This window comes from Thalassophryne amazonica, unplaced genomic scaffold, assembly GCF_902500255.1.
Source record: "Thalassophryne amazonica unplaced genomic scaffold, fThaAma1.1, whole genome shotgun sequence".
In the NCBI taxonomy this organism is placed as follows: Eukaryota; Metazoa; Chordata; class Actinopteri; order Batrachoidiformes; family Batrachoididae; genus Thalassophryne; species Thalassophryne amazonica.
Genome location: NW_022986425.1, coordinates 13465 through 38359, shown reverse-complemented (window position 1 = coordinate 38359; position 24895 = coordinate 13465). Strand labels below are relative to the sequence as shown.

At 43.8% G+C, this 24895-nt stretch overlaps 1 protein-coding gene across 1 annotated transcript; it reads left to right on the top strand.

The window, feature by feature from the left end:
* Positions 1–1683: 1683 nt before the first annotated feature.
* On the top strand, positions 1684–23760 carry LOC117506190 (gigaxonin-like; the record flags this gene model as incomplete). Its single annotated transcript, XM_034165689.1, has 4 exons — positions 1684–1856; positions 4245–4379; positions 21775–21884; positions 23050–23760. Coding segments are annotated over 4 exons (591 nt in total), but the record flags the coding sequence as incomplete, so codon positions are not given.
* Positions 23761–24895: the final 1135 nt, after the last annotated feature.

Genomic DNA, 24895 nt, shown 5'->3' with positions numbered 1-24895 from the left:
ACCGTCGCCACCCGGACAAGCCTGGTCGTGCGCCAGGAGGCGCCCGTTGAGGGGGGGGTCCTGTTGTGTGGGCCGCTGAGGAGGAGGTACTGCTGGCCCACCACCACCAGAGGGCGCCCTGCCTGGAGTGCGGGCTCCAGGCACCGGAGGGCGCTGCCGCCTCACCGGAGCAGCCAGGGTGACAGCTGTCACCCATTGCCTGAGACAGCTGATATCAATCAACAGGGAGGTATATCAGCAGGACGGCATCTCCACCTCATTGCCGAGATATCGCTCTACCAAGGAGGTAACAAACTCAGCCAGCCATACGGATTAATCCATTGTTGCTTGTGTGTAAAACGACTGAAGACTGAAAAGGACGTATTTGGATAAGTACTCTTATTCCCACATTACAGCGTTGTTTCTGAGTAGAGGTGGAGGTGGTGTTTTCCACCCCCACGTGTTGTTGGGTGCAGCCGCACCCAAATCTGACTGTTTCTGTTCCTCGCCAGCAGTACCGGATCCGACGAGCGGAGGCAGTGATCACCTGGGAGTTCGGGACTTGGCGGCTCCAGTATTCCCGGGGTTCGGTGGCAGAGGAAATCGGGTGGTTCCGGTTCGACTTGGACAGACGTCTCCTATCGTCGAGCCTGCCCACACGACACCGTGGAATTCGACTTGTGACCAAAATTGTAATTTGTTGTGTTTGTTGTGCGTGTTCACAACAGTAAAGCTTTGTTATTTGACTTTCTTCATTGTCCGTTCATTTGCTCCTCCTGTTGTGGGTCCGTGTACTGACACTTTCCCAACATAATCATTCATTTTACTTATTTGTAACATACATTTTCTAATCAACTCTTACTGTTATTACATTAATAGTTCATTTGATCATACTTTGTCATTTTAAAATCATCTTAGACATATTCCATCGTCTTCACCACTGAGTTCATCCCGTGGGCCTCTCCATCTGCAATGGAAAAGTCCGGTATGACCTCAGTCACTCCAGGAAAGTACCAAACACTGTTCAGTTTATTCCAACAACGTGTGTATTAATCCAATGGCATGTATTATATTCCAAGATGAAAACAAGCTGAAAGCAAGCTTAAAGTCATCTTTCTTGACAGATGAAGACAAACACAACGCATAGACTATTTTGTATATATTGTTCAAAGTGTGCATTTGTGTTTATTGTAGAACCTTTTTGTTGTACAGTCTTCCACACAAGAGCCCGAATTACCTTTATAAAGTGTCAAAACAGTTGTTTATTATAGTTTGCTGTGTTTTGAATAAATGTGTGTGGAAAGTTATTTTCCGCTTTACTTTTTCCTTTCTTATTTCTGATTGTAAACCTGTATTACACTTATAAAACACAACTATAGCATATATATTTTGAAAGTACAGGTGTCCTGAAAAAAAGAGACATAAAACTTGATTATGGGATGCAGGGAGAGCTGTTAACAGCAATAATAAAACATTTGTGCGAGGCGAGTGAACTGTCCAAAAAATGCCCTCGGACACCAGAGGGTTAACCACTGAATCTGAAACATGACGGTAGATGCGTGAAACGATGTGGAATAAGTTTCTTTGCCAAAGGGTATTCCATGTGACATCAGTGACCCTATGGCCTTGGTGGAGGTTTGCGCTCTCCGAGTGCTTCTAGTTTTCAGCAAAAAATCCACAAGCTGTTGTACAGCTGTGCTGTAATCTCCACATGAATCTTTCTTTTTTCCTTTCTTCCAGGTAGGCTGCTATGCTACTATGAATAAGAAGATCTATGCCATTGGTGGAGGATCCTATGGAAAGCTGTTTGACTCTGTTGAGTGCTTTGACCCAAAAACACAGCAGTGGACAGGCATCTGTCCTCTAAAAGAGAGAAGGTAACATTCTGTAAACCAGTGATTCTCAACCGGGGTGCCGTGATCCATCGTCAGGGGTGCCGTGGGCAATTATCAGATATCACCATTATCGGATGTATGTGCTGTAATAGTGTGGCAGATGATGTAATGCTCTTTTATTCCAGTAGATGGCAGCAAAGCGAGGTACTAACAGTGATTCTCAACCGGGGTGCCGCTGCACCCTAGGGCAGTGATTTTCAACCTTTTTTGAGCTGCGGCACCCTTTTTATATTTACAAAATCCTGCGGCACACCACCAACCAAAATAATAATTCTATTACCTCTGGTTTTGCGCAAAACCCAATTATCGCAATAGAAAATCGATACAGAAAACACCGCATTTCGAAAATCCTCAAGCATTTTACGCTCTGATCTCAAGTGTTTTTTTTAGATGTGTCGACACTTTTATTCACAATAATCTGCCACTCTAATATTCACGGAGCGCAGAGGCTGCCTTCAGCGAACCCAGTTGTGAGCGAGAAGGCCCAAGTCTGACCACGGTGACATCAGCGGAGGTCAGGCCGCCTTCCCCGCACACCTCCACAGCCAACGCAGCTGAGATTCACGCTGTAGTCAGCAACCCGTAACCGTGGAGACGCACAACGCTATCTGCGCAAGTATGTCTATCATACTATAGTACAGCGCTTTGCTTCCATCTGCTGGAATAAAAGAGCATTACATCATCTGCCACACTATTACAGCACATACACCCGATGCACCCAGTGATCGATCATCAGGGGTGCCGTGGGCATTTATCAAAATATCACCATTATCGGGTGTATGTGCTGTAATAGTGTGGCAGATGATGCAATGCTCTTTTATTCCAGTAGATGGCAGCAACGCGCTCTACTATAGTATAATAGACATACTTGTGCACATAGCGTTGTGCATCTCCATGGTTACGGGTTGCTGACTACAGCGTGAATCTCAGCTGCTCACGGAGCATGGCTCCTCTGGGGAAGGAGAAACCGCGTTGGCTATGGAGGTTGGCTATGGACCTCCGCGTTGGCTATGGACCTCCGTTGATGTCACCGTGGTCAGACTTGGGCCTTCTCACTCACAACTGGGTTTGCTGAAGGCAGCCTCTGCGCTCTGTGAATATTAGAGTGGCAGATTGTGAATAAAAGTGTTGACACGTCTAAAAAAAAACACTTGAGATCAGAGTGCAAAATGCTTGAGGATTTTCGAAATGCGGTGTTTTCTGTATCGATTTTCTATTGCGACAATTGGGTTTTGCGCAAAACTAGAGGTAATAGAATTATAATATTATTTTGGTTGGTGGTGTGCCGCAGAGGCACAAAGAGGATCAGTCAAGATACATACTTCAGATCCATTATTCTTTCTTATTTTTGGTTATATATTATTGCTGTGTAATACTTGATTTTTGTGTGCTGAACTTTACTGCTGTATGTGTTTCACATCATTTTTGTGTCTTTTTGACTTTCCTCAAAAAAAAAAAAAAAAAAAAAAAATCACACATTTGGGGGGTGGGGGAGTTTCCAGTTAAGCTTTTTTAAAAAAGGTGTTTCTACATGGCAGAGATGTTCCTGTGCATCCGGAGTGCAACTTTAACACATTGTTTTCATGAAAAGATGAACTCCAGCACTGTGCAGCCTCCCCCATTCCCAGCTAAGCTCCATGTTGGAGTGGAAGAGCGAACAACTGTAAAACAAGAAAACAGATCAAATCTAGCCTCAGGCTTCCCACTTGCAAACTGCAGCTGAAATTTGTCATGTTTAAGAAAATCCTCCTCTGTTCTACTTCATGATGAACCTGTGTAACTGGTAATGCGACAGACACAGTTTCTCAAACTACAACCATAGACGCCTGGAACTCCTTCAGAGTTGTCCGGGAGTCTTCCAGTGCCCGCAAGAGGTTTTGGAGTTAAAGCTGAAATTCAAGTTTCTTTGCTGCTACATTTTTTATTGATTTTTGTTTTTCTTTCATCAGCATCATTCTTTCCCATCTGTTTTCACTTTGCACCGAAGCGTTCAGTGATCACAGCTGGTGTTCATTTATTGATGAACTTCAGATCTGGAAAGATATTTGGTTTTGACTGGATCATTTTTCGTTTGCCCATCTGGAGTTCTCCATGTCAATCTTCTGGATTCACTTTTCTTGAAGACAGTATTGATTATTTTTAGCTTGTTGCTGAATGTAAGGTTAATGAGTTTATCGTCTCTTTCCTTCCTTAGTCCTGAAGCAAAGTTTTCCCATTACTTCTTCCGCTCCGTCTCTCTTCCTTCCTTTCTTTGCATTGAAGTTGCCCATTATTAATTTAAGAGTTTTTGGGCATTTTTAAAGCGTATTCCACCTCCTTGTATAGATAACCAAAATTAACTTTTGATACTCTTTGTATTTTCCCACTCAGGTTTGGCTCAGTGGCATGTGGTGTGGGCCAGGAGCTCTACGTGTTCGGCGGTGTAAGAAGTCAAGAGGAAGACAATCCAGAGCAAAGACAAATGACCAGCTGCAAATCTGAGTTCTACCATGATGAGATGCGGAGGTCTGTACAAATCCTGCTTCTGAGTCCTGTTTTTCAAACCAGCGGTACTCAGTCCTGGGTTCCAGTCTCTGAATGTCCATTACTATGTTAGCAGTCTGGGCCATTTTCTGTTGAAATGTGCCCATCTGTGCTGTGCTGGTCAGATTTTAACAGATTTTAATTTCCTTACAGGAAATTCATAAGATAATTTAATGATAGGCCAATCTGCATGTGTTTAACTAACTATAAATTTGGTGATAAAACAAGGAATACACATTCATTTATTCTCTGCGGCTTATCCAGGTCACGGTGGCAGTAGACCGAGCATCCATCACCCCACACTTCCCTATCATCAGCCAAGTCCACTCTTCCTGGGGATCTTGAGACATTGCTAAACCACCTGGGAAATACAACCCCAATTCCAATGAAGTTGGGACGTTGTGTAAAATGTAAATAAAAACAAAATACAATGATTTGCAAATCCTCTTCAACCTGTATTCAATTGAATACACCAAAAAGACAAGATATTTAATGTTCAAACTGATAGACTTTTTTTGTTTTTGTGCAAATGTTTGCTTATTTTGAAATGGATGCCTGTAACACATTTCAAAAAGTTGGGATGGGGCAACAAAAGACTGGGAAAGTTGATGACTGCTCAAAGAACACCTAATTGGAAACAGGTGAGTGTCATGATTGGGTATAAAAGGAGCATCCCCAAAAGTCTCAGCCGTTCACAAGCAAAGACGCAGTGAGGATCACCACTTTATGAACAGCTGCATGAAAAAAAACATTCAGTTGCAAGGTATGTAGGGATTCCATCATCTACAGTCCATAATATAATCAGAAGATTCAGAGAATCTGGAGAACTTTCTACACGTAAGTGGCAAGGCCGAAAACCAACATTGAATGCACGTGACCTCTGATCCCACAGGCGGCACTGCATGAAAAACTGACATCATTATGTAAAGGATCTTACTGCATGGGCTCAGGAACACTTCAGAAAACCATTGTCAGTTAACACAGTTCATCGCTACATCTATAAGTGCAAGTTAAAACTCTACCATGCAAAGTGAAAGTCATACATCAACAACATCCAGAAACGCTATCGCCTTCTCTGGGTCCAAGTCCATTTCAAATGGACAGACATAAAGTGGGAAAGTGTGCTGTGGTCTGATGAGTCCACATTTCAAATTGTTTTTGTAAATCATGGATGTCGTGTCCTCCGGACAAAAGAGGAAAAAGACCATCCAGATTGTTACCAGCGCAAAGTTCAAAAGCCAGCATCTGTGATGGTATGGGGGTGTTAGTGTCCATGGCATGGGCAACTTACACATTTGTGATGGCACCATCAATGCTGAAAGGTACATCCAGGTTTTGGAGCAACACATGCTGCCATCCAAGTAACGTCTTTTTCTGGGACGTCCTTGCTTATTTCAGCAAGACAATGCCAAGACACATTCTGCACATGTTACAACAGTGTGGCTTCGTAATAAAAGAGTGCGGGTACTAGACTGGCCTGCCTGCAGTCCAGACCCCTTCCCCATTGAAAATGTGTGGCGCATTATGAAGTGCAAAATATGACAGCGGAGACCCCGGACTGTTGAACAACTGAAGTCATACATCAAGCAAGAATGGGAAAGAATTCCACCTACAAAGCTTCAGCAATTAGTGTCCTCAGTTCCCAAACGCTTATTGAGTGTTGTTAGAAGGAAAGGTGATGTAACACAGTGGTAAACATACCACTGTCCCAGCTTTTTTGAAACGTGTTGCAGGCCTCCATTTCAAAATGAGCAAATATTTGCACAAAAACAATGAGGTTTATCAGTTTGAACATTAAATATCTTGTCTTTCTGGTGTATTCAATTGAATATATGTTGAAGAGGATTTGAAAATCATTGTATTCTGTTTTTATTTACATTTTACACAATGTCCCAACTTCATTGGAATTGGGGGTGTATAATCCTTCCCGTGTGTCCTGGGTCTTCTCTGGGGCCTCCTCCCAGTTGGACGTGTCTAGAAGTCCTCTCTAGGGGGTTCCTTTCAATGTGACGAAGCAGCGACCCTTCTCCGAGTGCTTTCCGGATAGTCGAGCTTCTCACCCTGTCCTCTTGTATTAGTATGGTATGCTATGTCACCAAAACAGCTCCTGTAGGATTTTTATGCTAAAATTGATTTTTTTTTTTTTTTGCTCTATTGGGTTGATTTGGGACCGGCCTATCCAAAAATGGCGGGGAGCAAATTTTCTCACCCCTCAACCCCCCTCTGGGGAGGGGCTTTTTGGTCCACGGGTGTCTCCCGGACTGCCTCGGCACCTATCTTTGGTAATAATGATGGGATTTTCATGATTTTAAGGTCATTTTAGGGGTTTTGAGGGACACGATTCCATTTATAATACTGTAGTAGCGACCGGAAGTAGTTTTAATGCATTTCGGTGATAATTATCAATTTCGAGTGTCCCGTAACGCCAGAATTCGAGGTCACTATCAAGTTAGAGAGAACCTAGTCGTGCAGTACCACTTTTTAGGGGTTTTCAAGTATGACAAAACGTTTGGTGCAGTCATTTTTGTGATTGGACCGTTCTACCATGACATTCAGAGCAAAACGTTAAATATTCCAGGTGTTTAATACACGTAATACACTTGAATATCAATACAAATAACAATATAACAATATAAAGTCCAAACTTGGAACCAAATATATTGATTGTCTAAATGTACGTCACACTAGTCATCATCTTCATCCTCATGTATATCCTTGGCGGTATTCGTACAGTCTGTGGCAAAACACTTGCAGAAAGGTGTACAGGGAAGGCCGTTTTTGCGGCACCTGCCCCTACGACGTGCCTTGCACGCACATTTGGTGAGCTCGATCACGGCGCGAGGGGCAGGCATTGTGAGGCATCGCACTGGCATGAAGACACCTTTGTCCAACTGCCAACCATTATCTTCAATTGCAGGAAGATCTTCAATCAACTCAATCAATCAACTTTTTTCTTGTATAGCGCCAAATCACAACAAACAGTTGCCCCAAGGCGCTCCACATTGCAAGGCAAGGCCATACAATAATTATGAAACACAGTCTATGTCTAAAGCAACATAACCAAGGGATGGTCCAGGGTCACCCGATCCAGCCCTAACTATAAGCCTTAGCGAAAAGGAAAGTTTTAAGCCTAATCTTAAAAGTAGAGAGGGTATCTGTCTCCCTGATCTGAATTGGGAGCTGGTTCCACAGGAGAGGAGCCTGAAAGCTGAAGGCTCTGCCTCCCATTCTACTCTTACAAACCCTAGGAACTACAAGTAAGCCCGCAGTCTGAGAGTGAAGCGCTCTAATGGGGTAATATGGTACTATGAGGTCCCTAAGATAAGATGGGACCTGATTATTCAAAACCTTATAAGTAAGAAGAAGAATTTTAAATTCTATTCTAGCATTAACAGGAAGCCAATGAAGGGAGGCCAACACGGGTGAGATATGCTCTCTCCTGCTAGTCCCCGTCAGTACTCTAGCTGCAGCATTCTGAACCAACTGAAGGCTTTTTAGGGAACTTTTAGGACAACCTGATAATAATGAATTACAATAGTCCAGCCTAGAGGAAACAAATGCATGAATTAGTTTTTCAGCATCACTCTGAGACAAGACCTTTCTGATTTTAGAGATATTGCGTAAATGCAAAAAGGCAGTCCTACATATTTGTTTAATATGCGCTTTGAATGACATATCCTGATCAAAAATAACTCCAAGATTTCTCACAGTATTACTAGAGATCAGGGAAATGCCATCCAGAGTAACGATCTGGTTAGACACCATGCTTCTAAGATTTGTGGGGCCAAGTACAATAACTTCAGTTTTATCTGAGTTTAAAAGCAGGAAATTAGAGGTCATCCATGTCTTTATGTCTGTAAGACAATCCTGCAGTTTAGCTAATTGGTGCGTATCCTCTGGCTTCATGGATAGATAAAGCTGGATATCATCTGCGTAACAATGAAAATTTAAGCAATACTGTCTAATAATACTGCCCAAGGGAAGCATGTATAAAGTGAATAAAATTGGTCCTAGCACAGAACCTTGTGGAACTCCATAATTAACTTTAGTCTGTGAAGAAGATTCCCCATTTACATGAACAAACTGTAATCTATTAGACAAATATGATTCAAACCACCGCAGCGCAATGCCTTTAATACCTATGACATGCTCTAATCTCTGTAATAAAATTTTATGGTCAACAGTATCAAAAGCAGCACTGAGGTCCAACAGAACAAGCACAGAGATAAGTCCACTGTCCGAAGCCATAAGAAGATCATTTGTAACCTTCACTAATGCTGTTTCTGTACTATGATGAATTCTAAAACCTGACTGAAACTCTTCAAATAGACCATTCCTCTGCAGGTGATCAGTTAGCTGTTTTACAACTACCCTCTCAAGAATCTTTGAGAGAAAAGGAAGGTTGGAGATTGGCCTATAATTAGCTAAGATAGCTGGGTCAAGTGATGGCTTTTTAAGTAATGGTTTAATTACTGCCACCTTAAAGGCCTGTGGTACATAACCAACTAACAAAGATAGATTGATCATATTTAAGATTGAAGCATTAAATAATGGTAGGACTTCCTTGAGCAGCCTGGCAGGAATGGGGTCTAATAAGCATGTTGATGGTTTGGATGAAGTAACTAATGAAAATAACTCAGACAGAACAATCGGAGAGAAAGAGTCTAACCAAATACCGGCATCACTGAAAGCAGCCAAAGATAACGATACATCTTTGGGATGGTTATGAGTAATTTTTTCTCTAATAGTCAAAATTTTGTTAGCAAAGAAAGTCATGAAGTCATTACTAGTTAAAGTTAATGGAATACTCAGCTCAATAGAGCTCTGACTCTTTGTCAGCCTGGCTACAGTGCTGAAAAGAAACCTGGGGTTGTTCTTATTTTCTTCAATTAGTGATGAGTAGAAAGATGTCCTAGCTTCACGAAGGGCTTTCTTATAGAGCAACAAACTCTTTTTCCAGGCTAAGTGAAGATCTTCTAAATTATTGAGACGCCATTTCCTCTCCAACTTACGGGTTATCTGCTTTAAGCTACGAGTTTGTGAGTTATACCACAGAGTCAGACACTTCTGATTTAAAGCTCTCTTTTTCAGAGGAGCTACAGCATCCAAAGTTGTCTTCAATGAGGATGTAAAACTATTGACAAGATACTCTAACTCCCTTACAGAGTTTAGGTAGCTACTCTGCTCTGTGTTGGTATATGACATTAGAGAACATAAAGAAGGAATCATATCCTTAAACCTAGTTACAGCGCTTTCTGAAAGACTTCTAGTGTAATGAAACTTATTCCCCACTGCAGGGTAGTCCATCAGGGTAAATGTAAATGTTATTAAAAAATGATCAGACAAAAGGGAGTTTTCAGGGAATACTGTTAAGTCTTCTATTTCCATACCATAAGTCAGAACAAGATCTAAAATATGATTAAAGTGGTGGGTGGACTCATTTACTTTTTGAGCAAAGCCGATAGAGTCTAATAATAGATTAAATGCAGTGTTGAGGCTGTCATTCTCAGCATCTGTGTGGATGTTAAAATCGCCCACTATAATTATCTTATCTGAGCTAAGCACTAAGTCAGACAAAAGGTCTGAAAATTCACAGAGAAACTCACAGTAACGACCAGGTGGACGATAGATAATAACAAATAAAACTGGTTTTTGGGACTTCCAATTTGGATGGAGAAGACTAAGATACAAGCTTTCAAATGAATTAAAGCTCTGTCTAGGTTTTTGATTAATTAATAAGCTGGAATGGAAGATTGCTGCTAATCCTCCGCACCGGCCCGTGCTACGAGCATTCTGACAGTTAGTGTGACTCGGGGGTGTTGACTCATTTAAACTAACATATTCATCCTGCTGTAACCAAGTTTCTGTTAGGCAGAATAAATCAATACGTTGATCAATTATTATATCATTTACCAACAGGGACTTAGAAGAAAGAGACCTAATGTTTAATAGACCACATTTAACTGTTTTAGTCTGTGGTGCAATTGAAGGTGCTATATTATTTTTTCTTTTTGAATTTTTATGCTTAAATAGATTTTTGCTAGTTATTGGTGGTCTGGGAGCAGGCACCGTCTCTACGGGGATGGGGTAATAGGGGGATGGCAGGGGGAGAGAAGCTGCAGAGAGGTGTATAAGACCACAGCTCTGCCTCCTGGTCCCAACGCTAGACAGTCACAGTTTGGAGGATCCCAAAAAATTGGCCAGATTTCTAGAAATGAGAGCTGCTCCCTCTAAAGTGGGATGGATGCCGTCTCTCCTAACAAGACCAGGTTTTCCCCAGAAGCTTTGCCAATTATCAATGAAGCCCACCTCATTTTTTGGACACCACTCAGACAGCCAGCAATTCAAGGAGAACATGCGGCTAAACATGTCACTCCCGGTCTGATTGGGGAGGGGCCCAGAGAAAACAACAGAGTCCGACATTGTTTTTGCAAAGTTACACACCGATTCAATGTTAATTTTAGTGACCTCCGATTGGCGTAACCGAGTGTCATTACTGCCGACGTGAATTACAATCTTACCAAATTTACGCTTAGCCTTAGCCAGCAATTTCAAATGTCCTTCGATGTCGCCTGCTCTGGCCCCCGGAAGACAATTGACAATGGTTGCTGGTGTCGCTAACTTCACATTTCTCAAAACAGAGTCGCCAATAACCAGAGTTTGATCCTCGGCGAGTGTATCGTCGAGTGGGGAAAAACGGTTAGAGATGTGAACGGGTTGACGGTGTACACGGGGCTTCTGTTTAGGGCTACGCTTCCTCCTCACAGTCACCCAGTCAGCCTGCCTTCCCGACTGCACGGGGTCTGCCAGGGGGGAACTAACGGCGGCTAAGCTACCTTGGTCCGCACCGACTACAGGGGCCTGGCTAGCTGTAGAATTTTCCACGGTGCGGAGCCGAGCCTCCAATTCGCCCAGCCTGGCCTCCAAAGCTACGAATAAGCTGCACTTATTACATGTACCGTTACTGCTAAAAGAGGCCGAGGAATAACTAAACATTTCACACCCAGAGCAGAAAAGTACGGGAGAGACAGGAGAAGCCGCCATGCTAAAACGGCTAAGAGCTAGTAGCTATGCTAAGCTAGCGGATTCCCAAACAGGGAATCCGACACTAGACAGGCTGTGGAGCAGCACAGGTAACGCACAACAACAGTGCTAAAATAAAATAAAAATCCACTAGACAGGCTGTGGAGCAGCACAGGTAACGCACAACAACAGTGCTAAAAAATAAAATAAAAATAAAAATCCACTGGACAGGCTGTGGAGCAGCACAGGCAACGCACGACAACAGTGCTAAAACAAAATAAAAATCCACTAGACAGGCTGTGGAGCAGCACAGGTAACGCACGACAACAGTGCTAAAATAAAATAAAAATCCACTAGACAGGCTGTGGAGCAGCACAGGTAATGCACGACATCAGTGCTAAAATAAAATAAAAATCCACTAGACAGGCTGTGGAGCAGCACAGGTAACGCACAACAACAGTGCTAAAAAATAAAATAAAATAAAAATAAAAATCCACTGGACAGGCTGTGGAGCAGCACAGGTAACGCACAACAACAGTGCTAAAAAATAAAATAAAATAAAAATAAAAATCCACTGGACAGGCTGTGGAGCAGCACAGGTAACGCACAACAACAGTGCTAAAAAATAAAATAAAAATAAAAATCCACTGGACAGGCTGTGGAGCAGCACAGGCAACGCACGACAACAGTGCTAAAACAAAATAAAAATCCACTAGACAGGCTGTGGAGCAGCACAGGTAACGCACGACAACAGTGCTAAAACAAAATAGAAATCCACTAGACAGGCTGTGGAGCAGCACAGGTAACGCACAACAACAGTGCTAAAACAAAATAAAAATCCACTAGACAGGCTGTGGAGCAGCACAGGTAACGCACAACAACAGTGCTAAAACAAAATAAAAATCCACTAGACAGGCTGTGGAGCAGCACAGGTAACGCACGACAACAGTGCTAAAACAAAATAAAAATCCACTAGACAGGCTGTGGAGCAGCACAGGTAACGCACAACAACAGTGCTAAAACAAAATAAAAATCCACTGGACAGGCTGTGGAGCAGCACAGGTAACGCACGACAACAGCGCTAAATAAAAATCCACTGGACAGGCTGTGGAGCAGCACAGGTAATGCACGACATCAGTGCTAAAATAAAATAAAAATCCACTAGACAGGCTGTGGAGCAGCACAGGTAACGCACGACAACAGCGCTAAATAAAAATCCACTAGACAGGCTGTGGAGCAGCACAGGTAATGCACGACATCAGTGCTAAAATAAAATAAAAATCCACTAGACAGGCTGTGGAGCAGCACAGGTAACGCACAACAACAGTGCTAAAAAAAAAATAAATAAAAAAAAAATTAAAAAAAATAAAATAAAAATAAAAATCCACTGGACAGGCTGTGGAGCAGCACAGGTAACGCACAACAACAGTGCTAAAAAATAAAATAAAAATAAAAATCCACTGGACAGGCTGTGGAGCAGCACAGGCAACGCACGACAACAGTGCTAAAACAAAATAAAAATCCACTAGACAGGCTGTGGAGCAGCACAGGTAATGCACGACAACAGTGCTAAAACAAAATAGAAATCCACTAGACAGGCTGTGGAGCAGCACAGGTAACGCACAACAACAGTGCTAAAACAAAATAAAAATCCACTAGACAGGCTGTGGAGCAGCACAGGTAACGCACGACAACAGTGCTAAAACAAAATAAAAATCCACTAGACAGGCTGTGGAGCAGCACAGGTAACGCACGACAACAGTGCTAAAACAAAATAAAAATCCACTAGACAGGCTGTGGAGCAGCACAGGTAACGCACGACAACAGTGCTAAAACAAAATAAAAATCCACTAGACAGGCTGTGGAGCAGCACAGGTAACGCACCACAACAGTGCTAAAACAAAATAAAAATCCACTGGACAGGCTGTGGAGCAGCACAGGTAACGCACAACAACAGTGCTAAAAAATAAAATAAAAATAAAAATCCACTGGACAGGCTGTGGAGCAGCACAGGCAACGCACGACAACAGTGCTAAAACAAAATAAAAATCCACTAGACAGGCTGTGGAGCAGCACAGGTAACGCACGACAACAGCGCTAAATAAAAATCCACTGGACAGTCCGATACAGTCCAATCAAAGCTCTCGATTTACCGATCGATCTACGTTCCGATCCTCACCTATGGTCATGAGATTTGGCTCATGACCGAAAGAACGAGATCGCGAGTACAAGCGGCCGAGATGAGTTTCCTCCGCAGGGTGGCTGGGCGCTCCCTTAGAGATAGGGTGAGGAGCTTGGTCACTCGGGAGGAGCTCGGAGTCGAGCCGCTGCTCCTCCACGTCGAAAGGAGTCAGTTGAGGTGGCTCGGGCATCTTTTCCGGATGCCCCCTGGACGCCTCGCTGGAGAGGTGTTCCGGGCACGTCCCATTGGGAGGAGGCCCCGGGGAAGACCCAGGACACACTGGAGGGACTACATCTCTCGGCTGGCTTAGGAACGCCTTGGGCTTCCCCCGGAGGAGCTGGGGGAGGTGTGTGTGGATTGGGAGGTCTGGGCGGCTTTGCTTGAGCTGCTGCCCCCACGACCCGACTCCGGATAAAGCGGAAGAAAATGGATGGATGGATGGATGGATGGATGGATGCAGGAAGATCTGGGCAGTTGGTTCTATATGACTTGTCACATATGGCCATATAATTTTACTTCAGGATATGGGGTAGCAGTGCAGCACGAGTTGGGAGCAGCATCTCTCCTAAGTTTTTTGAGCAGAACAATTGCCATCTGAGAGCTGGTAGGGTGAATGGTCCTGACGAGGAATATACCTGGCATACAAATCTCTCCAAAGCCTTGACCTGTTCTGGAAGATCACCATTCACCAACTTAGCTGGCAGAACACTTTTGCCAAGCTCTTGGAAGCACTCAACAATGGGGTTGTCACCGTCGAGTTTCATGTACGCACTGACACAAGTTTTCTTTGTGATGCCCACAACCTTGCCTCCCCAATCAGCACCAGAGAAGTTGTGGAGTCCAATCAGACCTTGGCACTTCTGACGACCGATCACTCATACTCGCTCTAGTGCATCTATTTCTCTGTATTTTGTGGCTTTTCCGGTTAGAAACTTGAGATGAGTGGTATCCACAAGAGGCCAGATCGAGCAGCATTGTCAACACATCGGTATCTGGTGACCAAACATACACATCCTGCCAGTCAGTCTCAGCTATAGAAGCAAGGACTTGGTGGGGTATCAGTGTGTCAGCCTCTTCATGCGAATGTTCTTCCTCAAAGTTGTTGCTCTTGATCTTAGAATCATACACAACAACCAGCTTGAATGTGTCCCAGCTCGAGAAATACTGCAACAAGGCTTGAGCAAACATATATGTAAGACTGGCCTTGGTCTTTGAGGAAGACAGAAGCTCCTTGAGAGACATCGTTAGTTTCATTTCTGCATGGATTCGAAAATCTGTGGATGTCACTGCTCTCTTTTGATGTGTCTTGTTTTTTAGAGACTGCTCTTGGTAATGATCAAACACCACTCGTCCCTCAGTGTAGCCAACCATCATGACCTCAATACGCTTGATGAATGCCTCTTGGAGGTCACTGAGCTTCAGCATCACTGACGTTTTCTTCATGCTCTGAAGTACGGCCATTGCATCAACAATGAGAACTTAGGGTGGTGCAACATAAGCCTGAGTATTGGTCTGACTGGCAGATGAAACTGGATCCGTTTCATGCATGGTTTCAGAAGTAGCTCCTTCAACGGCGTGCATCAGGCTTGACTTGTCAGCTGGGATGTAAAGAGAGCCACCAACAGAACAAAGAGAACATGGCATGACAGACCTCTCGTATTCGCCAATCATTTCCTGGAGTTTTGGTACCAGCTCAGGTTGGCTATCTTGGATAATGAGAAATCTGCCTAGAAGTTCACGCTCCTCATGCAGCTTGATGACCTTGTCACCTACACGGACTTTAGTTTTATCCATCCAATTTGAAAACGTCTTTATCTTGAGCTGTCGCATTGGATCCCAAATGGAAAGAGTTGAGTTTGGCAGCAATCTGTCATTGATGAACTGTTCAGACTGCTTCTGTCCCTTCTCCAGAAAATGCAGAATGTCATCCTTTGCATTCTCTTTCACAAGAGCTGACGATACCAGGTTCTTCAAGGAAGTCTCCACTGTGAAAGGATTGCCTTCACAGTGTAGTTCAATGCAGTGACGTAGTTTGCCAGCATTTTCTCTCATCCTGATTGCAATTGCTCCTGAGAGTTGATAGTGTTCACTTCGCTCAGAAGACTTCGACAATTTTGGGAAGCTGTTTAGGAACTGCTGCACCACGAGTTAGGTGAAGTGTCATGGTAGCAAGCTGATCCAGAGCTGCTTCATTTTGACTCAGACCAACCATACCACCATTTTGCTTCAACATCTTGATTTCTTGCTCAAGTGTCTGGTCAGTGAACAGGTGAGTGAAGGGGATCTCTGATTTTGCCACAACAAAATCACCAGCCTTCAGTGCTTCCCATGTAGCTAGATCATCTTCTTCTAGGGCGTTCATTTGAGCGAGATGGACTGGCATGATTCGAGCATAATTCAAGAGATCAAGCGTGAAAAAATACTTGATCTGATTCTCTAGTGCAGCCAGATAACATTCCCAGTCACCAGAGCGACAGGCACTGATAAGCTGCAGAAGACTCTCTACTTGTTCAAGGTATTGTAGGAGGAACTGAGCGAGTTCGCCTACGCTCATTCCTCCGTAAAGATTTGATGAACTGGGCACTGGGGAGGCAATCTGAAATCAGCTTTTTCAGATGTTTGCGGTAGTTTTTCGTCTCATTTGTCTCTACTTGATATCTCGTCAAAATCGACAAGTATGCATCATTGACTTCAGCCATATTGTGGGAAGCCTCATTGTCAGTGAGAGTGTTTTCAACAGAGTGGATCAATTGTTCATGACAGGCAGAACGAATGAGCTCAGCATTACCATATTCTTTTGGGGTCAAGGTGCACTGAGCAGAGCACAAGCATTTTCTGTGGTAATACCTTTCAAGTGCAGATGCATTGCCTGAATCTTCCAAATCTGATATGCAAGTACGGACATGATCATCATTAGTTTTCAGCTTTATCTGGAGGAAATTTTCACCCATCCTGTTTGAGAAAATACAGTGGAGTGGTTCTGTATTGTCATTAGGGCAGAACCTGCAGCTAGAGAACAAACATACTTCTGCCTTTGGAATAGATTTTGTCCTTTTAAGCCAGCTAGAGTCTTTGTAAGTTGAAGGATGGCCAGGCCCTTGCACAGCACATGCAGGGGAATCAGATGGGTCTCTCTTACATCGGAGTCGTTCGATCATGTTCTTATTGACAATGGGTTTCCGACAATCACTGTGGTAATTCACCAAGTTGCGTTCAGATTCACTCATACTGAATAAGTGATCATGAAGCTGTTTCATTTTAATTTGACATAGGTCCAGCTGCTCTTTACAACATGATACACGTTCATCAACCATATCAGGATTGTTAATTAATCTCCTACTTGAGGTTGCACCCTTGTTGCAAATGACACACTTCTTTTCAGACATGGCTACTCTCTGATGATATTATCCTCCAAGGATCTCAACCTGAAAATACGCAATCAGATATGGAATGAAGTATTGCACCCAGGTTCTTTAAACTTGTCTAGTATAATATCTGGTAACTGAAGAGTTCCATGCTTTTAATGATGATCCTTCCAGCTTTGCAGCGTCTTTCCTGAAAGAATACAAAATACATGGACATTAATATTCCATAAACTAAGTAACCATGTTTCATAAACATGGTAACAGGAATGTTTTATCATCAAAACAACTGCACCAAATGATTTGTCATACTTGAAAACCCCTAAAAAGTGGTACTGCATGACTAGTTTCTCTCTAACTTAGAAAATGTGTGGCTCTTCGCACTCTTAGCACAAAAACAGTCTGCAGACAATCACTGTCATGCTGACAGTGAAATTTGTCTTAGTTCCCTACGAGTGTGGCTTTGGTGTGTGCGCTGAATTGACAAGAGGTGTGTCCTCTCACTGAAGCGGCTGTGGAGATCTGTGGATCTGGACATCCCAGCTGGACAACACCTACTGTGTTTGGATGGACATGGACAAACAACTGCCCACTGTGACGCCCATGTGTCTTGCTTGCTGTCATCATGTGGACATAAATAAAAACATATTCAAGATTCAGACAACTTTATTGATCCCTAAAAGGGCAATTCATCTTCATACCATTTACCTCAAACAAAAACAAAGCAATTAATCCACAGTTATTACTAGTTAAACGTAATAATGGCACACATCAGAATTAAAACAACTGCACATGTACATTTGATTTTTTTATGTACGCTAAACTTTCCATCAGATGGAAACAGTCCATCATCCGAATTGAGGCAATGAGTGTGTTTGGGCTGCAGCAGCATTTCCGCCATGTGGCCGATCTTGGGGGGAGTGGCAGAGTGGAGGCCAGGGTAGGGGGTGGGGATAGAAACACAAGGAAAGGGGTAGGGGTGGGGGGGGGGGCGTGCATCATGTGTGCAGATGAGGTCATATCAGTCTCTGTCTGTGTATGCGTAGAGTCTGGAGTGGCCTTGACGACCGCAGACTGTAAGGGAGGGCAAATGAAAAGGAGGGAGATGCTAAACCAAGGCCATTGAAAATTCTTCTGGAGGAAAACAAATGGGGCATTTTAACCTTCAGTAGCTGATAAGGCTGCCATGTTTGGGTTAAGCAGAGAAGCACAGAGTTCCAGTATGGCCTCTCTTTAACTGTCCAGATCCAATTGTGAATATTCACTGGTCTCCAACATCAACTCTTTTGCAAGGCAGACATTTGCTCTGAGATGATTTACAATTTGTGTTTAAGTTCAAGAGTTAACGCAGTCTGAGATTGTACCACCTTGCCCACATCATTAATCATGACGGACAGGTGTGGGGTTGTGGTTTTGGTAGCAGTCGGGGTACCGCCTAATCAGCAAAAGCTCTCCTGCCATAAAAGCAAATAAGAATAAATCCTCAACGTCTTCCATGGAGAGTGGTGCCAAGCATGCAACGTGCCACTTCTCCCAGGCGTCGAGAACATAGCTCGCAGGATAGGTTCCATCTAGGCACGTAGGGTCCCCCAGCCCTGATTTCCTTGTTGAAAAGATGGTGTCAGTAGCGTTCAGAGACCAGCTGATCAATTCCATGGTTATTCCAAATATAGTTCAAAGAATTCACAGTCTGGTGAAGTTAGGACTTTTGAAGGTTGGGCAGAGATAGAGAAACACAGAAAGAGAGGAGGAGATGCGACCGCCCTTGCCAGAGTCCCAACTAAGACAGCATATATCATTGTGGCGATATCTGCTGTGGGCTGCCGCGTGCGTGCGCTCCCTCGCTGCAGCCCATTGAAACTCTTCCCCCAGGGTGAAACGGACCGTCAGTCCAGAACACGCAGCAGCTGATCTGACTGTCACATAACTCACGTGAGCTCTGTTCCACATGACGTGGTGTCTGTGCTGTGGCACACCATCGACAAGACATGCGTGTCAGGCAGAACACACACACACGCAGCTGGCTGGACACACCGGACTAGTACATGTGGACATGAGACAAGTGAACTGCTTCATCATTCATGTCATCTCATGACTGTACGTCTTTGACCATGGGTCATCTACAGAGGAGCAGACGGATCATATTTCTGTTGTCCGCTTGATGAGGGATTCAATACAATGTGGTGTTTTTATACAATATGTGATTTTATTTTTTTTAAATATGTCTATGTCCTTCCTGATATGAGGCAATTTCTCGCATCTTTTACAGGACATCAGTCGTATCTCAGTGGTAAAGTTTCTGACTGGCAATCAGAGCTTTTGGCGTGTGTTTGATTCCCATAGGTGGCATGTAATTTATTTATTTTTATTTATATTCACAGCGTGTAACCACATCACGCAGTAGCTGTGAAAAGCTGCTATGTTCCTGCATGCACAAAACCGTCACGGCATCGTTTTATTTTTATTTTTTATTTATGTTTTATTTTTTATTCATTGTTTCTTGACAGCAGCTGCATGATGTGTTACCATATCGTGCAGCTGCTGGCAGTGTGTTCCCATGTGCATGAACCGTTGCACTGGCATCGTGCACGCCTGCCCATTGATCGTACGAGCTGTTTCACCGTAAGTCTCCCTGAGTTGTATGCGCTGTGTGTGAAGGGGCCCTTAGAAAGGACTGTAACAATCAGCGACACCGGGCGCACCCCTTGTACTCCTTTTCAGAGTCCACAAAACACGTGTAGACTGGTTGGTCATACTCCCAAAACTCTTCTAATACAGTGCATCCAGAAAGTATTTACAGTGCTTCACTTTAAAAAAAATGTATTTAAAATAAAAACTAAGAAATCACACGTACATACGTATTCAGACCCTTTGCTCAATTACAAAGCAATTACAAAGCAAATTTTGTAAAAATCACCAGTGTTAAATTAACACTGAAAGTGTTAAATTCAGACTGCCAGTGTACATATGGTCCTACACCAACCCAGTGTGGGACCATATGTATACTGTCAGTGTTAATTTAGTGCAGGTGATTTTGCTGTGTACAGCCTCAAGTCTTCTTGAATATGATGCCACAAGCTTGGTGCACCTGTCTTTGGGCTGTTTTGTCCATTCCTCTTCGCAGCAACTTTCAAGCCCCATCAGGTTGGATGGGGAGCGTCGGTGCACAGACATTTTCAGATCTCTCCAGAGATATTCAGTCGGATTCAGGTCTGGGCTCTGGCTGGGCCACTCAGGGACATTCACAGAGTTGTCCTGAAGCCACTCCTTTGATGTCTTGGCTGTGTGCTTAGGGTCCTTGTCCGGATGAAAGATGAACCGTCGCCCCAGTTTGAGGTCAAGAGTGCTCTGGAACACGAGGCTGTGGCAAGACAAGCAATCTAAAAGAAGTTCAACCTTCTACTCTACATGTGAGAGATGGAAAAAGGACTGAATGCCGGGTGACATCCTCCCATATACTGCTGCTGACGCCACCCAGGTCACACCCGCTAACATGACTTTGTTGGTATAAGACTCAACCTCTGTGCATGCGTGCATATAATAATCCAGGTGCTAAAGCACCGCCCTCTGGTGGTCAGTTGGAATGAAATAAAACAGAGAATTTTGTTTCTCATGGTCTGAGAGACCTTCAGGTGCCTTTTGGCAAACTCCAGACAGGCTGCCACGTGCCTTTTACTAAGGAGTGGCTTCCGTCTGGTCACTCTACCATACAGGCCTGATTGGTGGATTGCTGCAGAGATGGTTGTCCTTCTGGAAGGTTCTCCTCTCAACAAAGAGGAATACTGGAGCTCTGACATAGTGACCATCAGGTTCTTGGTCACCTCCCTGTCTAAGGCCCTTCTCCCCCGATCGCTCAGATTAGATGGGCTGCCAGCTCTAGCAAGAGTCTTGGTGGATCAAAAATTCTTCCATTTAAGGAGGATGACTATCTCAGGGGGTTCATTAGGTCCTGCAAAGCAGCAGAAATGTTTCTGTACCCTTCCCCAGATTTGTGCCTCCAAACAATCCTGTGTCAGAGGGCAGCAGACAATTCCTTTGGCTTCATGCTTGGTTTGTGCTCTGACATGCACTATCAACTGTGGGACCTTATATCTAGACAGGTATGTCCAATCAAAGGAATTTACCCCGGGTGGACTCCAATTAAGCTGTAGAAACATCTTAACGATCAGTGGAAACAGGATGCACCTGAGCTCAATTTTATACTTCATGACAAAGGCTGTGAATACTTATGTACATGTGATTTCTTAGGTTTTTATTTTTAATAAATTTGGGGAAAAAAAAACTTTTTTCACATTGTCATTATGGGGTGTTGTGTGTAGAATTTTGAGGAAAAAAAATTAATCCATTTTGAAACAAGTCTGTAACAGAATAAAATGTGGAAAAAGTGAAGCACACTGTGAATTCTTTCTGAATGCACTGAATCCTTGTAAGGGTAAAGAGCTGGTCCACAGTTCCACGACCATGACGGAACCCACTCTGGTCCTCCTGAATCTGAGGTTTGAGTATATCGGTTTGTTATTGTGTATGTTTATACATATTCTATATCTCATAAAGAGATTGGTTTATAATTCTCACAATGTTCCTTATTACTTCCTGGCTTGGAATCTGTCTGTCACACAATGACTACAGAAGCTAAAAAGTCTCTGAACCACGTTCCAACTGGCAAAAGAACCATGACGTTATTAATCAGTATTTCCAACATCATCTTAGAATGACTGTCAGCTTCAGCAGTAAATTGTGTGGATGCAACAGGAAGAAATATTTATCCTGCATTGTGACTGTTTATAACACATCATGTCCGGTGGTACAGGTGGATGTACCTGGATGACCAGAGCCTCTGTATCCAGGCTAGTTCCTCCTTTGTGTATGGCGCAGTGCACATCGGAGGCAGCATCTATGTCGTTGGAGATCTGGACACAGGTTAGTAAACACAGCGTTCCAGCAAACAGCACATTTTATAGGCCAGCTACATTTTCTCTCATGACAACCCCAAATCAGCAAAGGTGGTAGGAAAAAAACACACACACACAAATGGTGAATCTTAGATTTTCTCTGTTTCATTGTAGTGAACCCAAGATATTTCATGGTTCGTGTGGTTAATTTTATTTAATTTTAATAAACGTCCATTCCTGAATTTCAGGCTTCTTTCAGTCTAACATGTATAAAATCAGAAGACATCCAGTTTTTCACCCCAGCCAAACTTTTACATTTGCAACAGAAGATACTTGATCTCTATAAATGGGTGTGTCAAACCCATACCCATGTGTAATCTCACCAAGAGGTACGAAATGAAAACAGAATAAATATGGCCCTAGAAGATGACTTTGATGTACCTCATACTTTATTGCTGTGAATTCTGATGTGAGATCACTGAGCTCAACCTGCCCTTTACTGCTCAAATAATTCTCAGATCTCTTCAACAGAATACAGCTGGATCAAAGGTTTGATTTAGATCCAGGAACAACAACAGACCATTCACCACTAAAGTGGGGAACAAAATCTGGTGCCTAAATACTAGTTACTGCTACTTCTTCTACTCCATAGACATTTCTCTAATGCAGGAAACCACCAGCACATCCAGTCAACGAAGAGTGATAAGCTTCTGTGGCTGTGACTGGAGAAACTGTGCAACTTCTGTCTGTTGCATCACCGGTTATACAGCTTTGTGGCAGACTGACACAGAGGAAGGTATATTTTTTTTTATGTGAAATTTCAGCTACTGTTTTACTTGAGCCTAGATTTAACCCTTTTTCCCCTCCTTGTGAACATGCTTCTGTGCCACTTCACCGTGATGTTGTAACTGTTGGGGCAGCAGACAAAAGTTGTACCATGCACAGTTTGTCCAATCACAGCCACAGAAACCTACAACCTAAGGTTGTCATGGGTGTCTTGGTGGCTTCCCCCACTAGTCCTTCTCCTTACACAGTTATTCAGGTTTTGACAGCATGCCTGGCACAGCAGTCGGGCGGGCCACCCCAAAGATGTCCGTGAACATTTGTGTGCTGATGATATATATATTTTTGTAATGTTCTTTTGGAAGTATGGATGTTTGAAAGAGTAATGATGTTGTTTGTTATGTGCACAGGTACCAGTTTTGATTATATTCGTGAGTTTCGCCGCAGCACAGGAACGTGGCATCGAACAAAACCTTGGTTGCCCAGTGACCTTTCCAAAACAGCCTGCGCTGCCCTGCGTATCGCCAACTGTCGACTGTTTCGTTACCAGTTGAACCAGGGCATGTTCAGAATCAGAGTTTGACTCCAACATCTGTTTTGGGGTCAGCTGTCACTCTGCCTTTGCACACTGAGACTGTTTCCATGCTGTAGGATCAAGCTGCAGGCTCTGATGGTAATCTCCTGGTTTCCTACTGTATCTTTACTGTCAGACTTCTCGGATCATGTTTTATCACAGTATGTTTTATTGTGGTTTTATGTAAAGATTTTTATTATGTTTCATGCCTTTAATTGGAAGATGGTGTTAACCGTTGGTGTGGTCCACATTTCTATGTTACTTGCACATGTACTAATATGTTGATTGTTGTGCATCTCATTAATCAGCTGCTCTGATGCGCTGGTGGCCTCCAGAAACAGACAACCAACCTCATTTCAGACTACATGCAACTTAAAAACTACCTGCTCCTAATTCCCATTATGGATGTGATAAGATTATTCCTTGCAACAAGCCCAGACATAGCCAGCAGGTGGCAGTGGTCAGCAGGTGGCAGTCAAGTACGAGGTCTGTCCGAAAAGTATCGGACCATTGGCTGGGAAAAAAAAAACTGGCTTACCTGGAGGGTTGGAAACCTAATCACCCTCGAAGTACTCTCCTTGGGACTCCACACACTTCTCCCAGCATTGTCGCCACTGTTGGAAGCATTCCAAAAATGCCTTTTTCGGGATGGCGCGCAGCTCCGCCGTCGTCGCAGCCATAATGTCCTCTCTTGTCTCAAATCGGGTTCCTTTTAATGGTATTTTAAGTTTTGGGAAGAGCCAAAAGTCACAAGGGGCCATGTCAGGGGAGTAAGGCGCCTGTTGAACCACCAGAGTCTGGTTTTTGGTCAAATAAGTCTGAATTAAATGAGAGGAATGAGCTGGCGCGTTGTCGTGGCGGAGGCGCCAATTTCCTCCGGCCCACAACTCCGGTCTCTTGCGCCGCACGCTATCACGTAGACGACGGAGGACATCCCTGTAATACTCCTTTGTTACTGTTTGACCCTGTGGTGCGTACTCGTGGTGTACCACACCACGGGAGTCAAAAAAAACAGCATTACCTTGATGTTGCTGTGCACTTGGCGCGCCTTCTTCGGTCTTGGCGACGTGGAATGCTTCCACTGTGACGACTGAAATTTGGTTTCCGGGTCGTACCTGTACACCCAGGACTCATCTCCGGTGATTATAGTGTCCATAAAGCTGGGATCAGTGTCAATGGAGTCCAGCATGTCCTGTGAGACTTCCACACGGAGGTGCTTTTGCTCCGCCGTCAGCAACCTCGGCACGAACTTCGCCGCCACTCGTTTCATTCCCAAATCGTCCGTTATGATGGAATGTGCCGAAGTCTTGCCAATGTCCACTTCCTCAGCAATTTCTCGGACAGTCAAGCGACGATCCCGCATAATCACAGCGTGCACTTTGGAAACGATCTCGTCATTTCGGCTCGTTGATGGCCGACCGGAGCGCGGCTCGCTCTCCACCGTTACGTGCCCGTCTTTAAACCGGTTGTACCACTCCTTAATCCGTGTGCTGCTCATGGCTTCATCTCCGAAAGCTGTTTGGATTTTTAGAATAGTTTCTGCCTGGCTGTCGCCAAGTTTCTGGCAGAATTTAATGCAGTAACGCTGCTCCACGCGTTCGGCCATTTTCTCACAACAAAAAAATCCGACGAAGGGGGTGGAGCGCTCCTCCCACAAGCTGTGCCCACAGGCGAATGACGTC